The sequence below is a fragment of the Anoplolepis gracilipes genome, chromosome 1, assembly GCF_047496725.1.
Source record: "Anoplolepis gracilipes chromosome 1, ASM4749672v1, whole genome shotgun sequence".
Lineage (NCBI taxonomy): Eukaryota > Metazoa > Arthropoda > Insecta > Hymenoptera > Formicidae > Anoplolepis > Anoplolepis gracilipes.
The window spans coordinates 23,780,057-23,801,760 of record NC_132970.1 but is presented as its reverse complement, the minus strand read 5'-3'; the positions used below and the strand labels follow the sequence as shown (position 1 = coordinate 23,801,760).

Sequence of the window (21,704 nt, the reverse complement as noted above, 5' to 3'; positions counted from 1 at the left end):
CTTGCACAACTGCTTGTCTTGTTTGATTATTTCTGAAGCTGATACCGCGAAAAACTTACACACACGTGTACAAATGATCACAATATCCGCGCATATACCGATCAAATCTACGACTATCTCTACATTAATAAACACAAATAATTGGAAATTTCACAATCTCTATCTGTCAAAGGATATTTACTGCATGGCACGCTTTTTGGCGCGCGATTCCTTGCGTGTCATCTGCATCGTTGCGACATCTTGAAACATAACCCGAAAACCACGTGCAACATGCAATCGTTTGGTAACTGGATACATAAAAGAGATTGAATATTTAATTATATTGAAATACGACAAAAGATTATATGATTAGGAAAGAATATTGATTTTCCTACACCCTCGTGTAAACTCTGACTCGATCTAATTCAAACTCGATATAATTCCAAAATAAATATAAAGTAATTTAAACTGTAAGAATTATGTTGCTAGAATTTTGTTGTGCGAATTAGCGAAAAGAAAGTTGCGTGTACATTTATTTTTATGACTGCATATATACCTAGTTAATTGCGCATTCTTAAACGTCATGTAAGGTCAGGAATTTAAAGGGCTCCTTGGTAAGTTTAAAAAGTTTCCGTTGGGTGTACGTAAGAAACTGGGTTACTGCAACAGGTGGGTACTAAAGTAAATATACGCACATTACGTCCACTCTTTAGGAATGCATCCTTACATGATTTGATTCTCTTGATGATTAATGTTTAATTTATAATGAATATAACCAGCAACATATATTATAAGAATAACATTTCCAATCGATAGATGCAAATAAATTTTCAAAATCCATAAAATTCGTACTTTCTCTTTTTTGTTTGTATTAAATTTTTCTTCACTTTAATGTCTCTTTTTAAAATCTCAATATTTTATTAAATATTTACACGTGCGCGCGCTTGCTTTGTAATAGATTCGTTGCGTCAATCTGGAGTCAACTTTATCTCGACAAAACATCGAGTCAATATTATAATAATATTATAATAATTATAATATTATACCAATTGAAAATTGAAAATAATTAAAAGTACTGTTTATAAATTTTAAATGCAATTATAAATGTAAATAAATTACAAATTTTTAATCTTGATTTTTATGTATATATAAATTTGATTTTGACTTATGTAAATTATCAGAATAGTTAAATTATTGAAGATTAAAAAGTTATTAAAGAGGATAAAGCTTTACATCGCGCAAATCTTCAGGGGAAACAATTGCCGCGTAAATAAAAGGAAATCTAATAAATCTGCGACATTTTGCGATTTGTATCATATCGCATAAATTACATAAATGCGCAATATATCACTGCGATTATATCAAAACCATCAGGCGTAAAGAGTCAGGAATCGTCTCCCGCGCGAAAAGTTGTTTAATAGAAAGACATTATCGCGATGGAATAACGACGATTATGTAAAACTTTGGGATCGGTTCAGCGAGTGTAATTCGAAGGCATAAATTAACCAAGCGCCAAGCATTATCAACCTGTATTGCCACAATTTATGACTGCTAATTAAAGGGTTTAGGGAGAGAATCGCCGTTCCGATTTGCCCGCTTTTGCCACCCTACGAAGCGTGGAAACTTTAAACGACAAACGGGTCTCATTAAGATATACACGTAAGAAGCGGCGGCTAACAGAGCTTCTACGAATCGTCTCGTATCCTCCTGCATGTCTCATAATCATATGTATGTACATTAAAAAAAGCACGTGCTCGCTCGTAGAAAATAGAAAGAAGAAATCAACTGTTAATCGTTTCGAATTGGTTGTTGTAGGACTCAACCGATTGCGGTCACGTCATCGCAGAATATTGATCGTAAATTACGGAAAGAATGATTGGCACAAACGACAAGATTAATTCGCTCGCGGGGATTAAACGGGCGCCGGGGACGAGTGATTCCGAATTAGTCGGCCGGCTTATTACGCAACGCTCGTATACAAGCGAGTGCTGATCGATGAAATACCCGGCGCGAGAGATGCTGGGATATAAATACAAGACGGCGATAAACACATCGAAGAACAATTGATTGTTCTTGTTATTCTTCGCGAGCAACGAATACGTCAGGCGGGAAACGGCCGCGCGAATTAATGAAAAGGCCGTGCGTATCGAATCTATCGGAACGATCGAACGCGAAGGCGTCAAGCGAAGCAACTCGAAGCGATCGTCCTACCTCCGATTATTCATCACGCTTTCGTTACGTGTTATATCGCACGACAATCGTGCGTATAATTCATTCGGGCTTCGCGCGGAATTACGTCGCGACAACGCGTTTGTTCGGCTGATAGCTTATCCAAGGCATTGACGGCTACGAGACGTTGATACACTTGATTTAGGCCGGCCCCGGACGGACACGGCCATTCGTCAAATATTCCACCGACGCAATTTAATCTCTTACAGCACGATAGTCACATAGTGTGAGATTATCTTTTCTGTGTTATTAGATTACGTGACACATGTCACGTTTGTGATATAAAAGTTTTTTTGTGTCAAGGAAATTATTTTTAAACTTATATTATTAGTAGTAGGTTAGTAGCTTTACATCTGCTATAATAGATATTACCGTGACTATCATGGCTACCATACTGCATGATAATAAAAAATTGCACGCTAATAAAATTTTGGAAAAATTAAATTTTAAACAAATTTTTTGATGTAAAGTTATATATAAAAGATTTAGCTTTTTCCAGACAATTGCAAACGTATTTATTTGTCAAAAGTACAGGAAACAAATATATAATATAAATGCATTATATTTATTTAGTAAATTTTGTTTTTGTCATATTCAGTTGGAATTATCACATTGATATAAATTATTACATTGTCATACGCGTCATATGATCTATACAATGCATTACCTATCTCGGCTTGACAAGTACTGGGCGAGTGGTTGCATTTAGATATGCACTGTAAGCTGCTAATGCACCAGATAAACATTCAACAAATGTTTAGAGACGGTTTGCCGAATATTGCAATACGAATCAAATAATTTGCATGCGATAAATGCGGATGTTCTGATGCTGATGTATTGTTACATACAGTTATCAATATTGATCAATACTTGGCACAATTAAACACATTGTTTGGATGTAATAAATATGTTATGAAGATTTAATGCGCAATTCATAAATGAAGATATAAATGGGCATCATAAAAAGATCATTAAGATACTTAATGACTATAATATTTTATCGACATTAATTCTTAACTCTTAAAGATTACATGTATACACGTCATTTTGACCTTATCGATATTTTAATAATAAAGTGTAAGTAATTGAGATAAAAAAAATGTTAAAAATTTAGTTTTTAACTTTTGATATATATCATTATTTTCTACAAATATCAAGGATCATAAATTTTTTCAAGTATTTTGAGATAGCTAAAACTGCGACAAAGACATTATGACACATGTGATCTATGTGTAACTAAAAACAGAACAAAAAAATGTGACCTACAAAAGTTAATTAAAACATATTGATCTTACATCAATTAGATATTTATGCTCTTTAATTTTAGTCAGGTTTATTTTTTTATCAAACGTTTAACAGAGATTAATAAGATTTTCTAAAAATGTTCCCTGTCTCGCAACCATGCCAGTAATTTTATTTCACTGTTTAACAATTAATCTTAAAACTATATTCACTATCATTTAAATAGAATAATTCTGTGCCACTTGCATTAAATAATAAATATAATTCTGTGTCACTTGCATTAATAATAATAAATGTAGATTACATAAATATAAGAAGGTTGAGAGAGAATAAAAATTGCCATTTCCGCAACGACACGATTTTCGCCAAAACCATAAAGCCATAATTTAAGAAGGATCGTAATGCTACAACAACCGAATCGCAACGGCAAACTTCTGCATCAATGTAGCGAGTCAACGAGAAAGAACATCCGAAGGAGAGGGAACGTCGCCATTTCGTTGTAAGCCGTCATTAACAGATACTTAGGATGCACGCGAAGGGCGGAAAGTAGATGACACGATGTACTCGCACCTGCGTGCACCATTAAAACGCACTATTAAATATTAACGGAGACCTTTATGAGGCCGTAATACGCTCAACGGCTCGTAGCTCGCTGCTAACAACATCAGTGCCTTCTTCTCGAGCAACGCTGAGGAACTCGAAATAGCTGCCGTTCATCGACATCAACTTCCGATGCCTTTCTTGAAACCGTCATAAGATCCGGTCTGCTGCTGCAAATAAGTATGACCCGCGAAAATTAAGTTTCAATCGCGATCGTGTATATTATTCGGAGCAGAATAGGTATGTGTTGTACGAACATGTACAATAATTTGCCGAGAAATAGGATTTCTTATAAAATTATAATGAATTTGAATAAATTTATTTATTTTATTTGGAAATTAGATAATAATTTGGTATAATTTCAATTTTCAAAGCGCATACGTACATGTATATGATAATTTTTAGAATTTTTTTGAACGAATTAGTAATCATTATAAAAGATTGAAAACAGTTCATCAAAGAAAAGTTCTGTACATTCAAAAAAATATTTTGCTAATGTAGATAGATTTCTAAATGTCTCAATTAAAATTTATCTTTTTGTATCTGTTAGAATATTCTTTGTCACGCATAGAATTTATAGCAGCAATATTTTAGCAATACCTTTAGAAAATTTAAATCCTCTTGCCAAATATTAATGACAAATATATTTGTTCTTGACAATAGGCCTTAAAGATAGGCATCGCAGAAAAATTTTCCGTCTAAATTATACTAATAGTACAGATATAAATTCCGTCTCTGTCATTTAAATTGATTAAGTGCAAAATATATATGCACTATCAGAGTATTTGCTAATAATTTATCCGTTTCAGTTAATTTTTTACATCTAGAAAATTTTTGTTCAAGTTGCAAGATCATTTTTTTGAGTGTATATAAAGTCTAGAAGCTTTAAAAGTTATTTTTATACAAGTTAGATCATGTGCAGATTTTTTTTATTGAAATGTACACATCGTTTGGTTTTTTGTCTTATTAATTCGCTGAATGAACATAAAATGAATTTGTTTATGCACGATCAATCTCATGCTTGAAATAATTCGCCGCGAGCAAATCTTTGAAGTACATGACGCAGGATGCGATAGATAACTACGAAGCGCACACCCTAACGAAGAGAATGTAAAAGTTTTAACACGTTTTGTGCGGCGGACATGGCGGTAAATAAAATTGAACAATCCTTCCAATCTGCCTTAGATTTTTATTACTCGCAGAAACTTGGCGCAACCTCTCCTTCTCGCCGCACACGAACTTTGGAATCCCTTCGCCGGAGAGGCGAGAAGAAGGCCTCGCGCGGAGAGAGAATTCGTCGGGAAAAGTCATTCTGTTCGCTTCTCCGCGGAGTAAAGGACGTCGTCGCGGTGAGTCGCACTGTCGACGAACCTGAAGGGGGGGGGGGGGGTAGGAGAGGATGCGAAAGGGAAAAGTCCACCCTCTCTATGCGGTATAAGCCGGCGGCGGCTCTCCGTATCGTTCGATAAGCCCCGAGCCCTCGGCGCGGTGTGGGTCCACACGGCACAAAGGCCTAATTACCCATAAATTCGCTGATTTACGGCGGTCTAGAAATGTAAATATGAAATATGAAAATGAGGACGGCGGTAATAAAAGTGATGTACGGGGCTCCGTAGGGTCGTTCATGAAGGCGTCCATCATCGTGCTTGACGGGCTTCTTTGTCTGGTAGCGGCAGTCGAGAGCCATTTCGCTCTCTCTCGTCTCTTTCTCTCTCTCTCTCTCTCTCTCTCTCTCTCTCTCTCTCTCTCTCTCTCTCGTTTCCCCGCGGCTCTCTTCCGCGACTCACTCTATCTCGCTCTTTCACTCATTCCATCTTCCTTCTACCCGCTCTCACTCTTGTCCCTTTCCCCTCTGTCCTCATCGGAGACGCCGACGGAAACATCCACGCGATTCGCACGCGAATTTGGTTCTCTCACGGCGAAAAGGCACTTTGTCTTGCCTTTTGTAGCTGTCGTTTTGATTCACGGCAGCTAGTGATTCTTCTTTTCTTCTCTTCGAAGAGAAGTCGGGAATACTCGCGGTCGCGCTCGATTTATCGTCGAGAAAAGTGTCGTACCTCAATGACTGTTTTAATTAATGTATCAATAATTGACATTTTTTGATTTTCTAACAAGCATATTTGTTTTTCTCACAAGTATTGTCAAATATGGATAATAAAACTATAATTTTGCGGTGAATTAATTAATTAATTTACTGCGATAAATATGTATCAAACATTTACTCGACTCATCAAAAAATAAATCGAAAGAAGGCTACGCGCTCATATTATAACGGATTTAATGAACACTTTCCAGGAGGCCACGTTAAAACCGAATCCGGTTCTTTCGATAGTAAGCATTCGAAATGACAGTATTCGTTTGCAGATACGTTTCTTTGCATAATTTGACTTTAATTAAGGCTGCCGCTATTGACTCGAAGCAGCGTGAATTCGTGGGAATTGCAATGTTTGCACGCTATTCGCTCAACGTTTCTCCCGTTTTTGCGTTGATTTTTTTTTTGCTATTCCACTTGTTGGGATGCAAACAACCTTTTTGGGACATTTCGAAAAGATCCTTACACAGATGAAGAAAATAGCAGATATAGTTACGTTAAAGTTGCTGTAATTCCATTTATTTGTATCCATTATAGCGATTCTTATTACAGTTACTTGATATGCGAAAGAATATTAAAACATTTATGAAGAGGAATTAACATTTAAAATTGTAGCCATTAAAGTACTGTATGTATACAGAATATGAATAAGAAATAATACATTATTAAAGAATGTAAGATATGTACATAAAAATAAAAAGAACGTTGCATATTTATATTTTGAGAGACGCAATAAAAAATATTTTGCATGATTGTATCGAATGTAAGACAAAAGTCTTTACGTAAAACAAAATAGACATAAGGGAAAAAGAGCGGTTGACCAATTTGAATCGACTATATTTTTATTATTTTTATATTTGACATAAATAAATATATCGAACATTTTGAAAAAAATAAAAAAATAAAAAGAAAAATTTTTTTATATCTTTTATAAAAATCACGCGCAACTATTTCTCTAATAGAAAATAAAGAATAGAAAAATCTTTAAACATACATAATATATATATTTTATCATCTCTCTCTTTTTTTCTTATTATCTAATTTGTTTAATCATTAAAAATCTATAGGAAATTTATAACAGCGCTTGTGTGAGTATATATTTACTGATTTTACTACATCTGTGATATATAATTTTATTAATTACAAGAGAAACATATTGATCCTAATTAATTTTCAGAATACCGACCGGAAAAACCTCGTACCAGCCAATTGATGCCATCTGTCAACCAATAGATGTCATCATCTATACAATATTCGCGTCTGCGCATAAATACATAGGTTTCAGAACTGCACCTTCTGTTAAGAAGAACAGACATGGCTGTTTGAAGAGACGCTATTAGCATGCTTTGTCCTGGTTCAACTTTCAGTAAGTAACAAAGATGGAACGACACTTTTCACGCTAATAGCGTCTTCTTAAATTCACTACATATGTTTACATAAATATATATTTGAACAATGATCATAACCTAATCATAATCTAATTTATTTCGACCGGTTTTGTCTGTAATTTGGCGTTCAAGTTAATCGAAATCCAACATAAATCAAGAAACATATATTGCATTCAATGAAAAATATCAAAGTACTTGACATTAATTTAAATTACTGTGTAAAATAAACGATCAAAATCAAGATAAATATGTCCAAAAATATAAGTGATTCTCGAAAAGACCAATTAAAGAGGCTAAGGAATTTCACTGATGCAGTAAACAAAGAAATCACCAATATCATTGGCACTTTTGGCTGGACAATGGAGAACACAATGGCAAATATTGTACGTATATGTAATTAAATTGCTATCATAAAAATATCCACCACCATGACTTAACTAATGTAACATTTACAGAACAAGGAACATTTCACATGTCCATATGATCCATCGCACCAATTAACTGAAGGATCTCTCAATGATCATCTTATCTCTTGTCAATGGAAAACTGAAGGCTATGGAAAATTGGATGTCCCATTATCGGAGCCAACTTTATCAACAGATTCACCATTCAGTATAAAATTTGGTAAACAATTGTTCACAGAATGAATGCTTTATCTTTTAGAAATAATGTCTTGTACTATATCATAAAATGTTTGTTGTAGATGAAAGATTGCAAAATGAAATTCTAAGGAAGGCTAAAGAACAGAATCCAGCAATGCAAACTGGTTAGTAGATACATAAAAAAGTATATGCATTTTTATAAATTTCAAATGACAATGAAATTTTTTGCAGCAAGTTATGAGTGTTATACTTGGTGTGGAATCAATATATCCTTTTACATATCCTTTACTCAATATTTAGTCATATAAAAAACAATTAAAATGGATATATTGTAATATTTGTAATTTGAAATATATTTGTGTCATTTTTCTATCTAGTAATATAATTGATAAGAATTGCAGCTATTATTTTAAAATTGCATAAAAGCAGCTTATTTTAGCACAGATGTTTTAATTGTTTTATAATTTCAAAAAATATGAATTCTTGACACTTGATAATAGGTATAGGTGAGCGGTTAATACCACGTACATCTGATAGACTTCTCACAGATTTTACCAGCGATGAAAGAAAAGCACTGTATGATTATGTCATCTCTAATACTGCAAAACCGGACATTGGACAGGACATTGCAGGCATTGGCAATTTGTAAGTTTAATAAATTATATTTAATATTTATAATTTATAATTTACACATATATATACATGTGTGTGTGTATGGGTGTGTGTGTATAAATATTTATAAATATAAATTTTAAATTTATTTTTAGGAAACAAGAGAAAGAAGGCAAAGAATTATCTTTTCTGGAGTTATTGGCCCAAGAACGTAATTTGAAAAGACGTAGAGCAAAATATAGAGGTGTTCATACAAATAAGAAATCTCATGTTGAAATACTCAGAGAATTAATTAATCAACAAATGGAAATATATACAGATTACATGTTTGAGCAAAATAATTCGGATCACGTTCAAAGTATCGAACAAGACGATTCAAATCACGAGACGACGCAAGACAGGACGGAACGTTTATATAAAGTATTTCATTCTTCTTCGCGAAATTATGATGATTTACATTCTAAAGAAAGAAACGATCACTACAATAGCAAGAGAAATGATTTAAAAAGGGAACGTTTAGAGGAAAAAAATTATCGAAACCATGACAGGCAGGAAAAATATTCAGATGAACCATATAGAAAACATAGGCGTACTGAACACGTAAAATCATCTCATTCGAAGGATCGGAAATCACATAAAAAAAATAAACATCGAAGCAAAGATAGACATAAAGATAGACATCATAAAAAAAAACATAAATCTCAGGATCGTGACAAATCATCTGAAAGACATTCGAAACATAGTGATTATAACCGAAAAAAGAAAAATAGAGATTATTGATAAACTAATTTTAAAAATGAACAAATAACAAAGTAGTATTATTTATTTAGAAAATTTTGTGCATGTGAATCGAATATATTTATAATAATCTTGAAATAAATCTTGTTGCATGAATAGCATAAATATTGTTTACACTTGAAATGTCACTTTCCATTATTGTCGATTAAATATATTTTTTTAATTATAATTGCAATTGAAAATTCCATTTAGTTTATTTTATCAAATATTTTTTTTATAAAAATAAAAATGAAAATTTATATATAAATATATTGGATTTAGGGGTACAGGATAATTATCAGGCTGAATAAAGTGCACAGAGCTAGATCCTTGATCAAATCTATCCGTTGATCTTTCAGATTTAGCATACTTGTTTTGTTTTAATTTATCTGATTTGAAATTATCTATAGTAAACATTCGTGTTTGTGGTTTTATTTCTATTTTAAACATAGATTTATTATGTCGTCGTAATTTTGGAGAATTGGTAAATTTCTCGAATTTTTTATTATTATTATTGAATATTTTTGTTATTGAATTTTTAGTGTCACTGGAACTGCAATTGTAAGAGATTAACAATTTCTGTATATCATAATAAGATATGTGACTCCTTTGGCCAATTTCTACGGGAGAACTCTATAAAAAATAAAATTTTATCGTTAATTGAATAAAAATCTTTTGAATAATATTATATTATATTTGATGTAACAAATTAGATATAAATATTAACATAATTTTAAAACATCTTTCGGATATTTATAAAAATTTGTCGCATAATTACCGTAGGTATTATTGTTGGAGCTGTTTTATTTATAGAGAATGCAGTCATCGAATAGTGCATTATGCTATCGTAATCATACGGTAATCCATAATCGGTTACAATATTTGCACTCAGAATCTTAAAATTGAATGCATTTCCTGAAACAAAACTTGTTAATCTCACAGTTTAAATTCAACGTTAATTGCATGTTAGGGGAAGCAGTTTCGTTACCTTTTTTTATATTTTTCCATAATATAGTGATGTATTTGTCGCGATCCGGTCTCATGTGTTCGTGATATGCACCTAAGGTGTGCAGCATTTCGTGTATCGTGTGTCCAATTGTGCGGAAGCACAAGTCCACGTCTAAATTCAGGGTTGTAGGTCCATACGCGTTACGTCCTAAATCGGAGAAACAACCCTTCCGATGACCCGTAATGTTGACCCAATTGTTTACCGGAAGTTGTTCATATTCTTGAATGCGTACGAATTTAATGCAAGTCTTTGACATTATAATTTCAAGTGCATTATCTAGAATAGTCAATTTCGTTGGTTCGTTCACTGAAACAGATAATGTAAGCCCTATGTTTAGAGATAGTTTTTTTTTCAACATATGTTTATTGTTTGATTTTAAATTGAAACATATGTGTAAAAAATTTTTTTATTATATATGCAATTGTATATTTCACTACTATTATTTCTACATTGTTTAAAATTGTCAGAAAAATGTCTATCACCTATGGAGGAATGAACGTAGTAATTGATGACACCATTGGGCCATAATAAAGTTTTATCCATCGTAATAGTTTTTCTCAACTGCCGTGAGACATGTATATCTCCTTCTCGTTGTCTACCTTCTTCGGGATTATCGTATTGAGACCACCTGTCAACTGTATATAAAATATTATTGTCATAAAATATTGTGATGTTTTTAGACTTTGTTTTCACATCTTTTAAACACGCTTGTATATATTATTTGGACATAATTATAATGAATGAACTTTTTCACTTACATCTATAATTAATGACAGGAGTTCTCTTTGTTTGTGTTACTTTTGATGGTAATAACATCGGCTTTTTCCAAGAATCGAGAAACTGTGCGTTAACATCCGTGACAAGCCAGTCTCCTAATAAAAGTACCAATGTCAAATAAGGGAACCAAGAGCCACGCAGATATTGAGCTTTCTGCATCTTTTTCAGACGAATTACAGACATAGACTGACACGCTTGTGATTGCTGGATACAATAAAATTAACATTGGTCAGGCATAGTTCATAAATCAATATAATAGAATAACAAGAATCACAATGTACTAGAAACTTTTTTCAACGGTAATCTTCAATAATAACATTCGAGGCGTCATTGCCAGCGAATTAAATTGAAAAACTATTGTTATTAAGAAATGGAGATTATTAAAGTTACAATAATTGCTGATAAAACTTTTGTTCAATTAATTTTTATATGGCTAATATAATTTTTTTTAAAACAGTTTTTGTCCAATGGAATTATATTAAAATAATCCAGACAACAGTCTGTCAAAAATCAATTTTGCAAAATGTCTGCAAGGTTTAGAAGCAGAAAAGCTACAGACTCGTATACTATATAATATTATAAGATTTATTATATATGCAATAGTGTCGGCAGAAATATAACAAAGTTTGTCAACAACGTGTCAGTAAATTGATAGAAATCGAGCAAATCTGCAATAATTTAACATAGCGATAGAAATCAAGAAACTGCATTCAAGAGATTATACTCATTGTCAATTTTTATTATCAATATTTCGTCATGTCATGTGTATTTGTAAAACATTTAATTAGACGAATGTCTTATTGTGAATATTTGCTCGAATATATGCTATCACTCTGCGATGACAACTCTTACTGAGAATATTTGATATTGGGAGATAATATTTGATTTGTGTTTGTGAAAGATAATTTTTCAAATCTTCGAAATAAAAGTAATATTTTTTATATCTTATTTAGATTTCTATTAATAATTACTTAAAAATAATTGATCTTATGTTTTTGTCGTAACAATTTTATTTCCTTACAAACATTCTTATAAACATATATTTTAATCGTACGAAAAAGTTATAACACGCTGCATATAACAAAAGCGTTTCATAATTTTATTTCTTACTCTCGACAGACATTTTAACACCGTATAATTAATATTTGTTGCGGTGATAGAAATTATTATGCAAAAGCAAATATCTTATCGAAAGAATTATTTTTCTGGCACAAATCAATTACAAAAGATTTATGACTGTTCAATCTCAGAGAGCACATTAGAATTTTACCGTTCTGTGACATGTATCTATCTCGTGACTACAGATCTGTTCTTTTTAATTGCACTAGTTTTATCTTTCTCCTTTCAATGCAGAAAGAAAAAGATAAACTCTGAACTAGTGCAGCCAGTTTAGTAAAAAAAAAAAAAAAACAAATCTTATTCGCATTCAAGTTTCTTCCACAAATGCATATAAAGTAGAAAAAAGTGTAATATCTATTTAAATAGATTAGATTTAAATATATAGAACCACAATGTGTGTGATTTTTGCGTACAATACGTTACGCGCAATAAAGAAATTAACGTTATAGCAAATCGACTTTTCGCTTTTCCATAAAAGTAAAATCTTACAAAATGATGCTGTGTACAGGAACCATTAATTTCTGATATAATTTTTTGAGCAGGAAATTTGGATATATATTAAATATATTTATAAATCTGTATAATATATAAAAACAGATTATTTAAAATTTTTGGAATGAATGAAAAATTGTTCATTATTTATATACCTACTAATATACATACTAATATACTACTTATATGCCTATACATTAATAAAATAATATCTCAAATATATGAAAACTCGAATATACATTGCAATAGCGCAGAATACATAATTTACAATTAGTGAAATATTCCTAGAATATATGTTTAATAATACTTTTATGATATTTTAAAAACATTTCAGAATGTAACGTGTATTTATGTAGGATTTACTATAGCAGTCTCATATTTTTACGAAAAAAAAAAATTATTTTTATTTAATTTTACTAATTATTATTATATTAAATAGCGATGTTAATTATTTAGTATTTAGTTTATTTTAATTTGCTCTTCACCTGTAATGCAGTATAATTTATCATATTACAATTTATTATTATTCAAATATTTTATACTTATGTGGACATGTATATATATGTATACGCACGATAAGAGAGAGATCAGATAAGATATTCCTTCTTACCCGCGTAATTTGTCTCTTCTCTGTTATATCATCAGAGTCTTCTTCAGTTACCAACCATACTCGACTTGGCTTGCTATTTCTTCCTGTCTCAACAATGTTAAGTGAGCGTTAGTGTGCGTAATCGTATAACAATATAATCTTTGTTTTCGAGCTTGTTGATTGAGAGAAAAGAAATTAAAAAATGTTTAGGATTGTTTATATATTTATTACAAAGACGTGAAAAATAAGATGAACAAGTATTGAAAGTAAAAGATCTTAAAATATATATGCTGAATAATTTTTTTCAAATTGGAAAACCACTTTTTGAAAAGAAGAAAAAACCCATCACTCGGTGCTGTAAAAACTTTCTCAAATTTGAGCATAATTCAAATTTTAACAAAAACTTACTGCTCTACATCTAATCTACAAATTGATGCTTTTGTATTTAATTGTCTATAACGTGTCGAGCGGTTTTTATTTTATCGCATGCGCATATTGCTAGTACAAAAGAATATTTTTTTTACATTTATAATTTAAAAGCTGTCAAGATGAAGAAATACGAAAGTTTCAAAATGAAAAAATACGAGATTTTGAAGCATATCGGAGGGGGATCTTTTGGACAAGTGTATAAAGCTAAAAAACGTTCGGATGGTGAAATCGTAGCTTTTAAAATGATAAGAAAGGTATGTCGACCTGTGTATTTGGACCAAGAAAGATATAAATAACTTTTGTTTTCATGTGACTAATACACCAATATATTTACTCCATAGTGTGGTAGATCATTTAAAGAGCTAAAGAGTTTGCGTCAAGAATGTGAGATTCAACGTCATTTACATCATCCAAATATTGTACAAATGATTGACTCGTTTGAAACAGAAAATGAGGTACGTTAAAGTGAAGTTGAGCTTATGAATGAAACACATATTTCTATTTTGTGGAATATTTGATTTAGATCGTGGTTGTAACAGAATACGCAGATAAGGAACTCTCTGAAATATTGAGCAAGGAAGGCAAATTATCCGAGGAAAGGACACAAGTAATAGCATGTGATTTGGTATCTGCGCTTTATTATCTGCATTCAAATCGAGTGATGCACAGGTTTGTATTTGATTGTTAAAAGACAGAAATGACAGGCTGTAATATATGAAACGATATAACAATTATGTTAATATTATTAGAGATCTTAAACCTCAAAATGTTCTCTTGGAAGCAAACGGTGTTGCCAAGCTATGTGATTTTGGATTTGCTCGTAGCATGAGCACCGGTACACATGTACTTACTTCAATCAAAGGAACACCGTTATATATGGCACCAGAACTTATAGAGGAATGTCCTTACGATCACAATGCTGATTTATGGTAAATATATAGCCATACAACTATTAGGTATACTTTATTTATCTTATTTATATAATAAATGAATTGTATAATTTCTCTAGGTCTTTAGGCTGTATAGTTTATGAATTGGTAGTGGGTACGCCTCCTTTTCAAACCTACTCGATACTGCACTTAATTAAGTTGATCAGATTTGAAGCAATAAAGTGGCCAGATTTTATTTCTCCAAATTGCAAAAGCTTTTTACAAGTAAGTAATATTTGTATTAAGTAATGTATATATTAATGTGTAATATAACTGTTATAATTTCAATTTTAGGGTTTATTGCAAAAAGATCCTTCTCAACGATTAACCTGGCCTGCTCTTCTCGAACACCCATTTGTCAAAGATCGAATTATAATAGTAAGTGGTACCGCACCTACTCCTTTCACAAATCCATTGTCTGCAAGTCAAGCGATAGCAAAGCAACAGCAGTTGCATAATCTGGCAAATCTGCGTTCTGCAAATCAATCCAAGTATTGTTAATTCTTTGTATTTATTTAAAAATAATTACGTACATTGTATGTACATATATAAATATATAGAATTTTTTATTTATTTAATTACACTTTTTTCAGAGTTGTGGAGAAAGCAATCCAAAAAATGCAAGATCAGGAAAGAAAACATCACGAATATCGTCATCGAACATGCTTCTCACAACCAGGTTATCCAATATCTTTTACTTACTGTCAACATGGGATAACTCACTGCCAAGCATTACGTCGTAGCGAACCAAGCGGTACTGATTCCAGCGCTAGCATTGACGTACTCTTAGGAAATCTTAGTCTTAGGGCGTCTCTAAGAAGCGATCTGTTAGCTGCAGATCATGCAATATGTCAAAATGATTGTCCGCATAGTGCAAATGTACATCATAATTTCCCATTACTAGAGGATCGCTCAAAACCTGTTCAAACGCAAACGGGTGATAACTATTCTATACAACAGTTGAATAGAGAAATGCATCATACTAATGCCCAGGGTGATGGTGTCAATGTAGGACAACAAATCGAAAAAGCTTCACATGTGAATCAAATTGTACACGGTGATGGTGATTGCAAGCAGAGCTGCTTGAGTATTGATTACGAACAAGAATTCGGCGAGAGAAAATTGAGTAAAAAGCAAACAAGATTGCCAGATTGGGATCTGAGGGCAGTAGAAAGACCTATCGAAAACGAAGAATGGATTGCATTTTTACAAAGATCAATGGAAGAAGTCATGGAGGGCGAAATTGACTCGTTATTGCAACAAAATTGTATTTCCGTGTTCGTTTCCCCTTTAAGAAATCCGGCAGCCGGTTGTCGAGTCGTCGAATATGTAGCTTGCTTATTATCTTTGCCGTTCACCGTGTCAATTAGCAAAGAAAATTTGAAGAAGATTGAACGAGTTTACTTAGATGTAAGAGTGGTACCGAATCTCGTTTATGCTATAAAACTATTAATGTCAGAACGTTCCGACAGTGAATCAAATACGGCAGATTTAGCCAATGCGGGAACAAAATCGGCGTCTTCTTTATCCGCGGATGAACTTGAAGCCCTTGAATGTGCGATGCTGGTGCTTTGTAGATTGGTGTATATCGAGGATCAATTTCTCATGCAGTTTTGCGATGCTATTTATATTGTAAATGGAATGTCACTTCTACAGCAATTGCTAGCTTTGGAGAAAAGGAAAGCAAGAGTTGTTGCAGATCTCGTTGCGATTTTAAATAATATTCTACGTTCTCAACCTGAGAATGCTGAACTTGTGGAACAAGTCGTACTACGTGCAAAGCCCTCTGGTAAGTCAATTGTAGATTATTTTTTTTTACAATGTGTTATAATTTTAAGTTATATATGTGTCAAATTGTATTTTATTTTTAATCAAGGAGTTTTGGAGCAGCTCAACAAACTTCTCAATCATCGACAAGCTATTTTACGAGCAAGAACATGTACTATGATCAGATTGATGGGTAGATTTTGCTGTCGAGCACTACAACAAGTATGGGATAGGTCATTAAGAAATCTTATCGAAAGTTTAACCGAGGATGAAGATGAACAAGTACGACATGTAAGTAAATTACTAATGCAGATAATATATTCTTTAAAATTTTAATTTTAAATAATATCTAATAACACCAAGATATAGACTATAAGAGCCAAGTACAGGCTGTAGAAGCGTAAATAAAAACTCACGTTCTTTTTAAACAAACAACACATTTAATTAAATGTTTCGTTCTTGAAGAAGATGGTTCGAAGATGGACCAAAACAATTAAATGTTTGTTCTTGACTCTTGTGGCCTATCTCGTGGTTATTAATTTTTATTTAGAGCTTTATAAATAATTTTTATATAATGTATTACATATATATATATATATTTATATAATTTTTATATAATAATTTTATATAATATATCATAAATATTATTCTAGGCTGCAGAGGATGCTGTAAATGAATTGAAACAACTAACATATTACAATCAAAAAAATCCTGCCAATTAAGTGCCTCAAGATCAAATAAAAAAATTGCTTTAGGAATCAATTTTAATGCTATTGTTGTTTAATATATGTATAAGATCTTATAATACATCAAGATCAAATACATATTTTATTCATGGACAGATTTATAGTTAGACTTCAGAAATAAAATATATTTATGATATTTTTATAATAAACATGTATTGTAATTAAGAATGTGGAAATGTACTTGTATATTGTGCTTTATATTTTGATATTATATATTCTAGAGAATGTGATTTATAAAACATGTGAATTCTCTCTTAATCGAATAGCCAATCGAAAAAAATCTCTTCAGAAGACTCACTTTCTTTCGACTTACGATCGCCACATTGCTCATTATACATTGCTTGCACTTTGGCTACGTCCTTTTCGCTGAGTCCGTGTCGCTGACCAAGTTTTACCTTCTCTTTCTGCGAAATGATATAAACATTGAGAGCAAACCAAAATCAATAGAAATGTGTATAGCGAGTGTGCCACACGGTTATTACCTTGGGCGTAATGGTAGGTTCTCCATTCCTGGAGAACGCATGGGAACTGTAGTGCATGACACTCTTGTAATCATAGCTTATGCCGTAATCGGTGACAGTGCGATTGTCATACTTGTTGAAATTATGTTCTTTACCTGCAAAAGAGTTCATAAAATTCGATTCAAGTAATTTTTTTATTTTAATTTTGATATACAGATAGAACTGAGTAAATAGTATATACTACATATATTAAAAAATCTTAGTCTTTAAATGCAAAAGATTATTACAGAGAAAAATGAATGTACAGAAGAAAAGATATTTTAAAAATATTAATATTATTGGCAAATAATACCCAATTTAATGTTGTCCCAATGTATAGTGACCCACTCGTCTCGGTCCGCGGCGCTCTGTTGATGGTAAAAGCCCAAGGCGTGCATGAGCTCGTGCACGACAACACCATGATGAACGCATCCTGGATTTTGTAGATTCAACACCTGTCCATGACCGTGACGACCTACCAAGGACCAGCAACCCGAGTTTTTCCCTCGTATCGTCACATAATCCTCGTCAGTATCTTTGTAAGGTCGAAAACGCAAACAAGTTTTCTCGTGATATTCCTGCATAGCCCCTTTGATCAGTTCGATTTGATCTCGATCTATGAATTTGATTCTTACATACAAAATTGAATATTCCAGTACATATCAATAGCAATGAATCATTGCTATCATTGATTTTGACAATTAATTTTAATCCGAGTTTAAGCGAAGCTGATTGTAAACAGAAATGTAATAGATATAGGATATATCTTTAATTAATTAAAAATTTGGGCTTGCTATACTGTTTTACTTGCTAAATTGTATAGTTATGTAAAAAATCACCAAAATCATCTTCTTGTATAAAAAAAGGCACAACACCACCGGGCCATCGCGCTGTAGCGTCTAAGAGACCATTTTTCCATAATGGACTATCCGGATGGATCATTATATCACCCTCGTATAAACCACTCAATTCCCAAACATTTTGTAGATCATTCGGGCTCCAATATTTTACATTATTGGCTACGCGAGAAAAAAATGAGTATAATGAGTGTAACAAAAAATTTTAATAAAGCGCTATTCAACATTTTTACGATTATGGCTATACTATGGCAAAGTAATTCAAACAAAATGTATTTTTATTTCAAATTGTACATTTATATAAATTTGTCCCAAAATTGGAAGAGCAATTAGATTAATTAGAATTATTAATTAATTGAAAGTACAATTAATTTAATTACCAATTATGTCGTGATTGTAGTTATTGTCGAAAACTCCATCGAATCGTGGCTTAGGCGGTATAGAGTGACCATGAGATCCACGATGACTCTTTCCTGGCAGTCCTAAACTGATGCCGATTGCTACGAACGATAAAATGATTTGCAGTGGAACCATTATTGCACTTTTGTTCTGTAGGAGAGCCCCACTTATCGTTAGTCTAACACAAGGCATTGTGTTTCCCTCCTTATATAAGTAACCCTTATCCACCGTATATTTACTTAACAGAATTTTTAGATACTAGATATGCAAATACATAGTTTTTATCTCGTGAATTTGTGCTAAGTAAAGGATGTTTAGTAAGTGTCCTCTGAAATGTAACATCTTTCATCGATACTCTTTTAATTCAATTTGCTTTGCATTAAATTAATGTTGCTTTCGGCGGTTAATTAATAACATCAATTATCATCGCTATGTTTCACTCAAGCTCTTTCGTTTTGAAACTATTTAGGTCGAAAATTATAATCGCGGACATAGCCTGAATATAAATCGCACGACTTATCTTTTCGTTGCGACCTAATAGCAATCAGAAAATGGGTTCCGGTGACAAGTTCAGTAGAATTATCACCGCACGTTATTGTGTGATGTACATCAAGACCATACATTTACATAAAGGAAGTTTCTTGTACACGAAATAAATACAAATTAAGTTTTGCCGCGCTTTACTCTTCGGTGTATATGATAAAATGTAAAATATTTCTTTTTGTAGAGATTATTTCTTAACCACAAATTTTTTAATTAGATATTTTAATTGCAAATAAAAATGTCTCAAATTAAAATTTATCTGTAATATAACAGATTACATTGGAAAATATGTTTTGTGAATTTGCTTAATTTATTATAATTTGTAATTGATAATTAAATCTCTTTTTTAAACATACAACTAAATTTTCTCGCTAAAGATTTCAGATATATATTTAAAAAATGTAAAGGTACAATACACAGATTCTGACGTGTAGAATAACAAATATTTTTGACATTTGAAATTGTCATTTTGCATGTCTTCTACATATAAAACTTTTACTCTTTGTCAATATACATTTGTCATAGAATATCCTTCGTTGCTGATTGGTAACAAAAAATATGACATTTCTCTGGCTCTTTTTTTTTTTTCATCGCTCACAGCGCATTATTTATCGCTGGTCTGAAAATGAGCAACACGGTAGATTCGATAAAGGAGCGCCAAGAAGAAGGTGCCTGATCGGATCTCCGGCATCCCGTCGCCTCGAGGCGACGACGATCCATGGATGTGGGTCAAAATGATTCGGTAGCCGGCCGCGTAATTCAGTACATCGGTATATTATCTTCGAATCGTGCGTTTCGTGCCTTTCCCTCCGGACCTCCTCCGTCTCCGCCGCACCCGAGAGCTTCGTCCCCTCAACCTCCGTCTTCACCCGGGCCCGGGCATGTACGAGGCGAGAAAAAAAGGCGTGCAATTATAATCGCGCGAAATTAACGGTAGCGACTTCGCTCACCGCGTCAAATTCGCGATACACAAGCAGTGTTGATGACGATTGCGAAATGCATTTCAATAACCATCTTATCGCAAGTTAGAATAACGAGAATTAGAATGACATATCGATATGTAAGGGGAAAATTAATGATACTCATAAGATACAGTCTTATAGCCATTAATTTATAAGTGATTACAGGAAGCTAAATTTTCAAAAAAAATTATTTGGCGATGAATTCAATTTTCTCTTTTATCAATAGTTTTGATGCAAATCAATAGCTAGTTATAATTTGAAAAATTACTTGACGTTCAAAAGATCGGTAGGAGAATATATCAATTTTTCTTACCAATTGTAAATTTTCAAGTAACTAATTTGTATAATGATCGTGATATTATCATACATTTAATTTAAAAATGCCTTTAACATTAGTTTCTTGAAATGTTGAATGAAATCTCCAAATTAGATCAATAAGATCCAGAGTGATAGACGAGATCCACTAAATACAAAAAGTAAAATGAAGATATCTTATATATTTATATGCTATATTTGTTTTTTCTATTTCTTATTTTGTGCCATCTGAAAAAATTCTCATATATTATTATTAGTTAATATAATCTGTATTCACACAAATTAGCGAGCTTGTCACTTTATGTTAATTTTATTTATCTTTAATATGTGGCAAGCGAACGAAAATGAGTCTATATGATATATCATCTATATAGTTAGACACACTTTAAATAATTAAAATTTCTTACCCCCTCTTTTAAGCAGGCACCATTTAGATCTCGTCTTTTCCTTTCCGTACGTTCCACGGGTTTGGGACAAAATTGTCGGCGACGTCGCGTGATTCGCGACCATCAGCACATTCGGCTCGAACCGGTCTAGACGTTCGTTAGATAAAAGCTCCGTTTTAACATATGGATGTACAACCACGCCGGTATACGACAGAGTCGCGGCCGAAAATCTCGAAGGCAGGGAATCGAAGGCAAGGCCAACGACCGAGGCGTTCCAGATTCGGGTAGGAGCTCCTCGTAGCCTAAATTCTAACCGGACTTCTTGGAACCGCAAGCGAGCAGGAATGATTCTTACACGTTCGTT

The 21,704-nt window shown here is 32.5% G+C and overlaps 4 protein-coding genes across 5 annotated transcripts in view; 2 read left to right on the top strand and 2 right to left on the bottom strand.

The window, feature by feature from the left end:
- LOC140663696 (U11/U12 small nuclear ribonucleoprotein 48 kDa protein) overlaps positions 1-10,616 on the top strand; it is a 58,034-nt gene extending 47,418 nt beyond the window's left edge. The window contains exons 2-6 of the mRNA XM_072888073.1: positions 7,320-7,913; positions 7,986-8,154; positions 8,234-8,296; positions 8,633-8,777; positions 8,900-10,616. Coding sequence (XP_072744174.1) covers positions 7,779-7,913; positions 7,986-8,154; positions 8,234-8,296; positions 8,633-8,777; positions 8,900-9,524 — 1,137 coding nt within the window. The 5' untranslated portion in view covers positions 7,320-7,778 and the 3' untranslated portion in view covers positions 9,525-10,616. The remainder of the gene's footprint in view (positions 1-7,319; positions 7,914-7,985; positions 8,155-8,233; positions 8,297-8,632; positions 8,778-8,899) is intronic.
- On the bottom strand, positions 9,744-11,466 carry LOC140664253 (hatching enzyme 1.2-like). Its single transcript, XM_072889264.1, has 6 exons — positions 11,289-11,466; positions 11,013-11,165; positions 10,510-10,836; positions 10,300-10,436; positions 10,058-10,154; positions 9,744-9,925 (listed from the first exon to the last, which is right to left on the bottom strand). The coding sequence occupies exons 1-6, from the start codon at positions 11,464-11,466 to the stop codon at positions 9,744-9,746; spliced, it is 1,074 nt and encodes a 357-aa protein (XP_072745365.1).
- A 2,136-nt stretch (positions 11,467-13,602) lies between these two features.
- Positions 13,603-17,713, top strand: Fu (STKc_STK36 domain-containing protein fused). Of its 2 annotated transcripts, XM_072888050.1 has the most exons (9): positions 13,603-14,190; positions 14,278-14,391; positions 14,460-14,605; positions 14,686-14,865; positions 14,946-15,090; positions 15,160-15,356; positions 15,459-16,654; positions 16,742-16,923; positions 17,286-17,713. In XM_072888050.1, exons 1-9 carry the CDS (start codon positions 14,056-14,058, stop codon positions 17,352-17,354), a joined length of 2,364 nt encoding a protein of 787 aa, XP_072744151.1. In that variant the 5' UTR covers positions 13,603-14,055; the 3' UTR covers positions 17,355-17,713. The 2 variants fall into 2 exon arrangements, with proteins under 2 accessions (XP_072744151.1, XP_072744160.1); XM_072888059.1 differs by lacking the exon at positions 13,603-14,190 and having other exon boundaries at positions 14,476-14,605.
- Positions 17,633-19,348, bottom strand: LOC140663699 (seminal metalloprotease 1). Its single transcript, XM_072888089.1, has 5 exons — positions 19,116-19,348; positions 18,718-18,897; positions 18,192-18,494; positions 17,861-17,994; positions 17,633-17,782 (listed from the first exon to the last, which is right to left on the bottom strand). The coding sequence occupies exons 1-5, from the start codon at positions 19,324-19,326 to the stop codon at positions 17,633-17,635; spliced, it is 978 nt and encodes a 325-aa protein (XP_072744190.1). The 5' UTR covers positions 19,327-19,348.
- Positions 19,349-21,704: the final 2,356 nt, after the last annotated feature.